An 11,501-nucleotide genomic window follows, 5' to 3' on the forward strand; every position below is an offset into this window, starting at 1 on the left:
TAATTAAGGAAATTGTCGAATCGCTCAAGATGGCTCACCAGTTACAAGCATTTGGAGACACGGAGCCATTTCCCATCTATAAATTGGGCAAAACCAAAAACTGCAACCCTAAAACAATTTGGCTTAAAATACTCACTTTTAAAACACAAATAGATCTTCAAGGGTTCATTTATTCAGTCTTACAGCCTGAGACTCTATAAAGACTTTCTGTTGTATTTAAGCTGGGGAATAACTAGGGTTTGAAATCCATGCTGCCTCTTTCTTGAGTCTAGACTCTTAATGCTCCCAACCTGTTCCCTTGGTCCCCCCAAGTCTGGCCCGCCTCTATTCCCGTAATGCCCCTTCCGCCACCTGACCCAGCCATGGACATAGCCTTGTCTCAATGCATTCTTAAACTTATAGAACTGAAGACTCCACTGTTACACCCCCTTTCCAGAGGGCTTGGTGGGGGGTAGGCTTGAGAAGGATGGGTAGGGTCGCAGGAAGGAGGGCGAAGCCAGCAGACCTCTCAGGGAGGGCCGGAGAGAGAAAGGGGTGAAGGTTTTGTAGTTGGAGTGCATATACTTCCAGCTCTCCAAAATGAAACATACCATTGCAGCTGGTATTACCGGCTGAATAGGCAGCAAAAGACCTCTCTGCGTAGGGGTCCTAGTATGCTTCTTCTTAGCGCCAACGAGTCCTTGTCCCCAAAGTTGCCAAAACTTTAAAGGACCCCGGCCAAGGAGACCCCAGCATGAAAAGCCAGACATCCGAGGCCGGGTAAAGCCTCCTGGACTCCTCGAAAGCAGCTCACACCGGGAGCAGCCGGAAGCGGGCGCGATCTATGCGAAGCTAACGGGTTCCGGTGGAGAACATCAAAGAGAAAGGAGCAGGATCGAACTTTAGAGGGGCAGAAGGGCACGGCCCAAGAGAGCAGAATTGGGGTGTGGGACAGGCGGCGGGAGGACCAGGTTAGAGGGAGCGAAAGGAAGTGGATTAGAGGACAGCGGTTACAGGTTTCAGCCACTGCCATTTCCCCGCAGAGGTAGCTCTTCTGCGCCCTGGAGGGGTACCCGGACTCCCACATCCTGTCTGCCACGACCCGGACTCCCTAGGGGATTCCAAGGGACAGCACCGTCCTCCCCACACATCATCAGGAACCGAAAGCAGAGAATTTGCCCCACCTCGGCACTTCTGGAAGCACCCACTCAACTACAGTATGAGACAAGGGCTTTCCTAAGAGACCTTTCTCCAACTTTCTTTCTCTGCGTGTATGAGCCCGGATCCCTTCGTCCCCGCCTCCTTCTCTCTCTCTCTTTCTCTCTCTCTCCTATTTTGTCCTGGGAGATTCCTACTCGCGGTGCGAAGCCTTGGATCCGCTGGAAACCGCATAGTCTCCGGCACCCTTGGCCGCATGCTTGTCAGAGGGGGGCCCCGGGAAACACACTCGCTGCCCCTCCAACAAGCGTCCCTCGCTCCCCATTGGCCCCCCGGTCCCCGCCCCCCACCGCCCCCTCCCGCTCCGCAGCCCCCGAGTGGCGTCAGCACGCCCGCCGGGCGTGGGCTTTAAATGCCCACTAGCGGGAGCTCAGGCGCTTCTGCCCTGGAGCGCGGTCGGGAGTAAAATCGCAGGAGTGGGAGGGTAGCGAGCCAGCTGGATTCCGAGCCGCGGAGCGCGCTGGCTTCGCTCCGCCTGATGACTCCGGAGCGCGGGTCCAAGCGCCGCCCATGCAGCACCCCTGAGCTCCGGGGAAGGAGAGTTAATGAAAAAACACTTAACCGTCTCCGCTGCGGAGAGTCATGAGCTGTCTGGATGTTATGTACCAAGTCTATGGTCCTCCGCAGCCCTACTTCGCAGCCGCCTACACCCCCTACCACCAGGTACGTGTCTCCTCTGGGGACTTTGGGAAGGAGTGAGCGCCCCCCGCTTGCGGCGGCACGGCCTGTACGCCAAGGTCTGCTGCGCCTCCGCGCGTCTCGGGCGTCCGACCAGGACCGGCGCAGCCGGGATGCGGGGATTGCCGGAGCCGCCCCCAGTTGGTAGTGCAATTAGCTAACCCCTTTAGCTCGCCTGTTTGCTCTCGGGAAGCAGCTAAGCCCTGCTAATGTGAGCCTAGGTCTTCCCTGGAATAATCAGAGGAAGATGGCACGGGCTGGATTTTCTTCTTAGGGTCTGTCGGACTCCAGATTCTTCCAAGCCAGGTGCAGGTACCAGGAAATGCAGGCAAAGCTGACGCAGGAAAAACCAAACTTTGGTCCCAATGGTGAGAGTAACAACAAAACCAAAAGCAAAGGCCAGCCAGCCTCTTTCTGAGATGCAAGGGCCGGTGTTCTCATCCCTGCAAGTTTATCTCAGGAATAATTTCTTCCGTTTCAATTCTCTGGCGACCAGGGCAATTAATTCCAGATCCAGCGAATTCATTTCAAAGAGCACCGCGCAGTTTTATACTTTTTTCCTTTGCGAAGTTCTGGGAGCATTATCCGGAGTGCGACTGACCCGGCAGAGGCGAGCTTGATAGACAATTCTTTGCCTTTCTCCAGCCTGAGTAGGTGAATGAGGAAGCCCTGCTTCCAACAAACACTTTAAGAAGACCACTCAACCCGGGTTCTGCAAACTCTTCAAGTTCCATTTAATTCTGCCAGTTTCTCTTGTCTTCAGGCTGCGTCTGTTTGAACCATTTTCCTTCCATTTCCTCAGCTGAGGTAGCAGAAACTGAGGACAGTAGTGCAGGAAAAGAATGAAATCATACACCTGGGAGGCCGTAGGGGTCCCCTCCAGGTTGGAAAGTGAGAGCTTGGTCACCTGCTTTGGGGAAATTGAAATACACCCCAATGCCCCAGTGGATGCTTTTGCTAATTTTGCCTGCAAATTTAAAATGTCTATTCGAAAATTTCCCGATGAATTAATGATGGACCGGATAGGGTTCACTTTTTGTTTTCTTACCTCCTCTTCTCTTTTAAACTTCACAACTTGCAGTTTGTTTTGCCTCAGTGTTAATTTTAAGAATCACCAGAGTTCCTCTTGTAGGGAAGGTGGCATTTAGGAAGTGGTGATATTGCTAAATCTTACATCGTTTTGTCCCCAATTATTTCAAACCTTTTGGCTCCAGCTTCTGAAATGTACTTCTTCCCAGGGTGGGACTATGGCAAGCAAAGAGGAGAGAGGTGGATTGGTTTTCTGACTGGCCCTTTCTTCTCCCAGACCCCGAACCAATCTATTGCATGAAGATCTCTGTTCATTTTTGTATGACTCGGGCCGCCTCTTCAAGGCCATCTCTGCCTGCAGAATGCTTTAACACTTCATTCAGTCCATTGCTCATTTCTAAGAAAATGTTCACAGAAGCTGCGCCTGCTTTTTAAAATCACTATGAGACATGCCGATTTACCCCACCTCACAGCCAGGATCTTAACTTTCTTCTGTCTGCTCCTTTTTATCATTTCCTCAATGTGTGTGGAGATGATGGGGGTGGACATACTCGTAATCCACTGGTCTTTCGTTATTAAAGAGAAGATCTGTTTAAAAACTGATGTAGGGGTAATAAAAAAAATCAACTTGCATTTATTAAAATGATCCGTATTTCCCCAGTCATGTTACCCCAGATTTTTACCCCACACAATTCATTACTAAATGTAATTATTTCAAACTTTCTGTGGCATTTCTTCCTTTACATTCCTGGTTGCTTTCCTTCACACATTCCTAGTTGCAGGGAGTGGATTTTGTAGGGGTAGGGGGTTGCCCCCCCCCCATTTCATCAGGAGGATGTTTATCCTGTATCCTGTGCTTCTGCCCTGGATTCTCAGGCAAGGAACAGTCAGGCTCTATCTGGACTTGGGTGCCCTTTACCCTTGGAGTCTGATTTTAAAAATATATCTGCCCTGAGCCCAGCTATGAGGTCAAGCTCAGCTCTAAACCTAGCTGCTTAGGTGTCTCCTGAAACCTTCACCCAGACATTTTAGGAGAAATTTTCTAGGAGTCAGAGGGACCAAGGACAGCAATCTTCCTTTAAGGAAGCCCATCCTTGCTTGGGTGCAGGTTGGGAGGCGTGCTAACTATGTTGCCCCGCTATTGCTAGTTTTATGTTAACAGCACAAGGCTTAAGCCCATATGCCAGTTTCCCCATAAATACCTAGAGATTAGCATGAGGGAATCAGTCTGAACCGAATTTGCCATCGCTTTTGAAATTGATATCTCTGTTCTTTCTCTCTCTGAACAGAAACTAGCCTATTACTCCAAAATGCAGGAAGCGCAGGAGTGCAATGCCAGCCCCAGCAGCAGTGGCAGCGGCAGCTCCTCATTTTCCAGCCAAACCCCAGCCAGTATAAAAGAGGAAGAAGGCAGCCCAGAGAAAGAGCGCCCACCAGAGGCAGAGTACATCAACTCCCGCTGCGTCCTCTTCACTTATTTCCAGGGGGACATCAGCTCCGTGGTGGATGAACATTTCAGCAGGGCCCTGAGCCAACCCAGCAGCTACTCTCCTAGCTGTACCAGCAGCAAAGCACCAAGGAGCTCTGGGCCCTGGCGAGGTGAGTATAGGGCACTGCTGGGAAGGACCCATAGGGGGTCCTCTCAGCCTGGGGTTCACCTACAGGAGCCTAAAAACATGCAGCTGAAAAGAATATTAGGTGTCAGAGAAGGTGTGCAGAGGAGCATTTGGAAAGGGTAAGGAAAACGCAGGGGTAAAGGGCATGGATATAAGAAAAAACTCCTTGGAAAAAACACTATCCTTGGAATTGGAAGACCTAGGTTTGTGTGTTGGTTCCACCACTTCCTAGCAATATAACCTTGGGCAAGTCTCAACCTCTTTGAGGTCACTCTATTTACTGCTCTCTTAAAGTAGAATAACACTTACCCTCCTAACCCCAGAGAAGGCTGTAAGACTCCAACAAGAAAATGGATGCAAATATGCCGTCAAAAACGTGAGGTTTCCAGCACCCTCCCAAACCAGTGAGTGAAGGAGCTTCATCGCCAAGGACTTAAAGAGCACTTTCCCAATCTGCCAACATTTTCCCAGAGGAAACCGTTCTAGAGCTCCATGCAAGCAAAACCTGTTTGAGAATGTCTCCTAAAACCTACCTTTGCCTTTCACCAGGCTCCGATTACTTGAGAAATCTTGAAGCAGAAGCGTCTCAATAGCAAGTAAAATAACAAAGAAACAAAAATTTAGATACAGCCAGAACACCTCTAAGAGTTTTCCCAAAACACATCCCCTTTTTATTTTTCTACCTTCCCCCACAAAGCACTGCTTTTTTCTACCCTAGGACAATTATTTGTTGGACAACTCAACTAAATCTCCCTTCTATTCTGAAATCTCAACTTCCCTTTATTACCAACAAAACAAAGGTGGGGGAACCATTAAGTAAACTTGGCTCACTAAGCTGTATTTGATGTGTACTGAGAAAGGGGGACTTTGTTGTAAAAACAAAAACAAATTTTCATTTGTCTTTGGGAGGGAAATTACAACCTTCACCCCCTTTTTTCCCCCTTAAGAGACGCTGGCAGTTTGCATAAGGCTTGCCCTTAGACAAGATCCAAAAAACATTCATTTTAAATACAGAACATTCTTTTTATTCTCTGCCTAAATATGTTTAACAGGAAGACTCTTCACCACTTAGAATGCATTTTCAAATCATTTAAAATTCTCTAGTTTATCGTGCAGATGCCTTCCACAGAGGAGGTGTTCCATAAAGGTTCCATGAATTAAATATCTGTCTTTCTCTCCCTTCTTACTAATGGCAACAAATTTGATCTAAACGCTGTTCTCTTAAAATGCTGTCACGGGCTAGGAACCAACAGTGACACTGACAATAGTAATAATAATTATTATTATCCCTGGCGTCCTCGCTTTGATACAAAAGTTAATGAAAACTTAGGATAAAAGACCTGTCTATTCGTGTCCTTCTGTGCAAATAATAGAGCTGCCCTTTAATGCGACTAGTTTACTCTTTTGCTTGAGTTTTTGGAGAAAAATATTTGAAAGAAGGTTTCTAGAAAGAAAACTAACAATAGCAAGACTTCAAAATATGTCGATGGACTTTCAGTCTGTCAGAGACGTTAGGTGGTGGGGGGCACATTTTCTGGAGCAAGAAGGCTGAAACGCGAGAGGGGGTAGTGAGATCACTAGGCGGCCGACCAAGAGTGGGAAGAGGTATCGTTAGCTTGAGGAGAGGTTAAGGCTAGGAAAGGGAGACCGTGCTGCGCTGAGTCGCGGGAAGCTCCTTGAGCTTCAAGGACTTGAGTCGGGGAGGGAGTCTCTCCGCTGTTACTACTCTACCCGCCACTTGGTTTCCGCACTGAGGACTCGGCTGCGAAATGGGAGGAAGCAGGCCTCCTTTTCGTGGGTTCCCAGAAGCCCCCATTTTGCAGTTCCCCCACCTCGCTTTCACAGGTTGCAGCCCCCTTAGAAAAACGCCGCTGCAGAGGCGGGGGCTGCCCATCAGCCCCGGCCATGGCTAGCCAGCCCTGTGCCCGCCCGGCGCCTTCGTCTCTCGGGCGGGACGTGCAGGTCGGCGCTGAGTCCAGCCGCAGTGACACGCACCTCTTTTCCTTTCCTCCACTCCGCCTCCCCGGCCGGCCTACAGACTGCTCCTTCCCGATGAGCCAGCGCAGCTTCCCCGCCTCCTTCTGGAACAGCGGGTACCAGGCGCCAGTGCCCCCGGCGCTGGGCAGCCCTCTGGCCACCGCGCACTCGGAGCTGCCCTTCGCCGCCGCCGACCCCTACTCGCCCGCCGCGCTGCATGGCCACCTGCACCAGGGCGCCACGGAGCCCTGGCACCACGCGCACCCGCACCACGCGCACCCGCATCACCCCTACGCCCTGGGCAGCGCCCTCGGCGCCCAGGCCGCCCCCTACCCGCGCCCCGCCGCCGTGCACGAAGTCTACGCGCCGCACTTCGACCCGCGCTATGGGCCGCTGCTGATGCCAGCCGCCTCGGGGCGCCCGGCCCGCCTCGCAACCGCCCCGGCGCCCGCGCCCGGCAGTCCTCCCTGCGAGCTCTCCGGCAAAGGCGAGCCGGCGGGCGCCGCGTGGGCCGGGCCCGGGGGACCCTTCGCGAGCCCCTCGGGGGACGTGGCCCAGGGTCTGGGCCTCAGCGTGGACTCAGGTAAGCAGAGGAAGAAGTTTGGTCTCCGCGGAGCCGCTCGGCCCCGTACCCGACCCTGGGCTGTGCCTAGACCCCTTAATCCTCCTTGGAGACCTTGAATTCTGTGGCCCAAGGATCTGCATGCCACGGTCGTGTTTCCACTGATAGATGGCCCTGTGCCATGCGTGTAGGCGGGATGAGAAAGTAGGACCCTACCCTAACCTGGCTGGTAAATGTTACAGAGGACTTTTAAAATAATAATAATAATGATAATGATAATAATAATAAAATTTAGTGGAAAAGTTCTAGCTCTGCGCTGTTCAATACTGTAGCCGCTGGCCACTTGGGGCTACTGAGCACTTGGCACGTGGTGAGGCCGAATTAAGATGTGCTGTCAGTGTATAATACACACTGGATTTCCAAACCTTTGTGCAGAAAAAGAATGTAAGCTTCATCTCGTTAATACTTTTATATTGATTACATGTTGAAATATTTTCAACACATTGCATATCGATTATTAAAAGTTTCATGTTTCTTTTTACTTTTTTTCCAATTGTGGCTACTAGAATATTTAGAATTATGCTTATGGCTCCCATTGTATTTCTATTGGACAGCGCTGATCTAGAGTAGCTGCTGAGAGTACAATTTAAAATCTTCTGTGGCTTAGGGGATCTTGTCACCTAGTGATAGTTGTAAGGAAAGAAAAATGTGATCCTGGTATCAAGTTAATTGCCAAATAAAATAGATCTCTTAAAAATGTAAATCTTAAAGAATATTTTAAAATGACAATCCTAAGTCTTTGGCTTAAAGTATTTGCAACGTACAGTCTAATAAGGGCTTGCTTTTTTGCCTTCTTTTCTTATTTTTAGGGCAAATGAAAGAAATAGTTACATAATAAGTGCAATCACTGGCTTTATAGTCTGCCCACTGCCCCTTTCCTCAAGTGATTTGACTTTTCGGTTTGCTTTGCTTTTACTTTCAGTCACCGCCCCCCTCCCCACCCCGCCCCCAACTTTAGGTGAAGTCTGTGACTTTCACAATAAAACAGTGGTGTTTTGTCCTTCTTTCCTTAAATATCTTGTGCCTTCCCTCCCCCATTCCTTCTTTCTCCCTCCCTTTCTCTTCCTTCTCCTCCTCTTCTTTTTTTTTCTCCTCCTCCTCCTTCTCTTTCTTCTTCTCTCTCTCCCTCTCCCTCTCTTTCCCTCCCTCTCCACCTCCTCTCTCTTTTATCTTCTCTCTATTTTCAGGTTTGCAGCCTCAGGACAAAAGCAAGGATGTGTACTGGTTTTAGACCGCCCACCTTCTTCCCTGTAGGTCTCTGCATAGTGCAATTGATGGCACTCAGAGCTGAAATGGAGTGGGTTTGTAACAGCTTCTGATCTTGGTTTGCAGCTCGTCGTTATTCCCTCTGTGGTGCATCCCTCCTGAGCTGATCTGCTGACCCAGGGTTTCCCCTTCCCCTTCCCTTCTGACCAGCCTTGGAGGCTCAGCATCTGTGCCTCTCACTCCGTGGATGAGGACATGGGAGAAGGCAGAGACTTCAGACTTCTCAGTGTGTTGGGAAAACCAAAAACCACAACTACAGAAATTCATCTAAAAATAAGTCCTGCTGCTGAAAGAGCAAATCCAAAGACTGAGTTATGTTTAATGACTTTTGGCCGAATCACTGGAAATATCTGTGGTGAGATTGCTGAGTCAGGTGATATGATATCATAAGCTTTCTTGGAACGGGGGAAAGAAAATGAAACTTTTTGGTGTGAATATTTTTTATGCTGATGTGAATTATTTTGTTAGGTAGTGTGATTATAGCACTACTACTGTCAGATTTTAAATTGTATGTGTACTTGCATCTAAGACTGTGGTAGAGAAGTAAAGAGAAGTCAATTCCTTCTTCCTCACCTCTCAGCCTCCAGATCCCTTCCTCCCCATCCCTTCCCTACAATGCCCACTCCAGACACAAAGATACACTTTTTTCCTTTGGACTGTGAACATGGAAGCCTCAGCCTGAATGTGAGTGGCAAGTGGCTTATCTGGAGCCACCTGCCCAAGTCTTACTAAAATGCAGCTGTTGTTAGACAACTGTTGAAAACTCCAGAAATACATCACCAAAGGTGGCAGTTCTCAGTATTTGGCAGAACAATTGCAATTGCACTGGGTATATTATATATATATATGTATGCATATATATCATATTTTTTACAAGGAACATTTTATGATGAAAGAAGAAACCCTTCTCTGCCTTCTCTCCCACGAATTCTGTCCCTGTATCCTCTGGATGTAAAAAGCAAGGAGAGACCCCAACTGTCTCCATGGAGAAGAACTAGGAATCACCACAAGGGGAAGAAATGTACATGAAGTCTCCATTACCTCGAATTTTTTTCTCAGTCTCACTGGTTGTGATTTGGTCACTTTAGTGTTGGGACAGGGGAAAGGGTCTGTGCGTGGGCAAAGCTGAAGCTGATAAGGAAGAAGAGATGAACATTAAAGATGTCTATTTACTATGAGCTCACTGTGTTGTTTCATAAAAAGAAAATAAATAACTTAGTTTTTTTCTAGTAGAATAAAATAACACAGTAGTATGATTTGATGTCAGTAATATTACATATATATAGATAGATAGATAGATCTTTCTGTGTTTCCACCGTGTTTGCTGTGCTATGAATCTGTTAGCTGTTTCCATCTCACATCAACCTTGGAGAATGAGAAGTTAGGTACCCCTGTCTGTTTTACAGATGAGAAAATTGTGGCCTACAGAGGCCAAGGGCTTGCCTGTTAACATTCAGAAGTTAGAAGCAAAGATGGTACAAAAAGCACTACCTGGTACAGATTTATTATTTTCCAGAAAAGATTTATTGTTACATGTTTAATTCTAGACTCAAGACAGTAGAGTCATCAGTTAAAAGTGTTTTTGAAATATTGGCTATTTTATATTTTAATAAGCTAGGCTAAGAAACCAAATCTCTCACTAGGCAAAAAAGATTTTTAAGAAAGAAACTGGTAGTTTTTCCCCTTGTTTCCTCTTGATACCAAAGTTATTTCTGTTCTTTCACAAAAGTGCCCAGTAGAGAGATTTTGTGTGCTGCTCAGATTACCCTTGTACCTTGTTAACACATAAAAATATTAGTTCAAATCTTGATCTTCGTTATAACATGAGAGGCAAATATAATTTATCTTGGATAAGTCTCAAGAATTGGAAGCAGTTAAGGGATCTAACTCACAGCATGAGCTTGGCAGAGTTCCCCATACCCTCTTTCTGTCATTTGGCTACCTGTGAAGTACATATGATCATTCCAGGAATATGGTTTGCACTCTGATGGAAGGTACTCTATGATTATGTGCATCACATGTGATAACAATAATCATAATCATAACTAATGTTAATTGTTTATCACGTACTGGGCACTGATCTCTATAGATTAACTCATTTAAACCTCACAACAATTCTGTATGCTATTTATTATGATGTTCTCCTTCTTACCTATTAGAAAACTCAGGCACACAGAGGAGAAATTATTTGCCCAGTCATGAAGCTTGTCAGTGGCAGAGTCAGGCTGCAAACCCAGGTAGCCCCCGTGCAGGGCTGCACTGTTATTCGCTGCGTGACTGCTTGTCCAGTTCTGATTTGTCTCTTTGCTCTTCAACGTTGGGCTTATTTTCTCCACAATAGATGCATAAAGAAAGGAAAAAAGTCAGAGAAGCACAGATTGATGATGCTTTGGTAGAATTTACAGAAGCCCAAGTCTTAAAGGAACTGTCGTAGGACATTGTTCAAACTCCATCAAATGACACTACTTAGACCATTCAGTCAGGTACAGCTCTCTATTCTTCTCCAGGAGGGAATTATTATTGCTTCTCTTATTCACTTCAGTATTTAACAGCCTTCACCACTCTGAAATTCTTCACACCCAACCTAATCAAGCTGTGTAAGAGTTAGCCTGAGGTTTGGACATTGAAGCAATAACTAAAATTAACTTTGGACTTCTCTGTGGATTGTTTTAATCCATGTTCCACTGGCATGAATCCCTAGTATATTCAAGTGTAAATAAAATGCATTAAGTCCCAGTGTGCTTTTCAGAATTTGCTACTAAATACATGGCAGTGCATTCTCTGCTGGACATCTCCACATATTCCCCGCCGGAAGAGGTTGTTTACCTGTACCCCACCTGCGTTAACACTCACAAGATCTGTGATCAGAACCCACAGGGAACATTTTCCCACCCACAAGGTTCTGATTACTGAAACTTCTCTCCTAAGCTACATCTGACCTGAATATCAGGTTGCTGGTGAGGAGACTCATTCACTGGAATTGGCCTTTGGGGCGGTCCTGAACAGACCGTCCAGACTGCTGAGCCAGTCCAGGCTCCAGCGACCTGGCACGTATGACACGCGAACCACAGCATTTCCCTCCATTCCACACCTTCCTAAGGTAGAAATGCAAGATG

At 47.4% G+C, this 11,501-nt stretch overlaps 1 protein-coding gene across 3 annotated transcripts; it reads left to right on the forward strand.

Moving 5' to 3' along the window:
* The first annotated feature begins 1,042 nt into the window (after window positions 1-1,042).
* On the forward strand, window positions 1,043-11,121 carry VGLL2 (vestigial like family member 2). 3 transcript variants are annotated; one of them, XM_001162679.5, is made up of 4 exons: window positions 1,043-1,860; window positions 4,194-4,503; window positions 6,559-7,080; window positions 8,452-11,121. In XM_001162679.5, the coding sequence occupies exons 1-4, from the start codon at window positions 1,780-1,782 to the stop codon at window positions 8,490-8,492; spliced, it is 954 nt and encodes a 317-aa protein (XP_001162679.1). In that variant the 5' UTR covers window positions 1,043-1,779; the 3' UTR covers window positions 8,493-11,121. The 3 variants fall into 3 exon arrangements, with proteins under 3 accessions (XP_001162679.1, XP_009450164.1, XP_003950959.1); XM_009451889.3 differs by lacking the exon at window positions 8,452-11,121 and adding an exon at window positions 8,307-8,438; XM_003950910.4 differs by lacking the exon at window positions 6,559-7,080.
* The last annotated feature ends 380 nt before the right edge of the window (window positions 11,122-11,501 follow it).

This window comes from Pan troglodytes, chromosome 5, assembly GCF_028858775.2.
Source record: "Pan troglodytes isolate AG18354 chromosome 5, NHGRI_mPanTro3-v2.0_pri, whole genome shotgun sequence".
NCBI classification, from domain to species: domain Eukaryota; kingdom Metazoa; phylum Chordata; class Mammalia; order Primates; family Hominidae; genus Pan; species Pan troglodytes.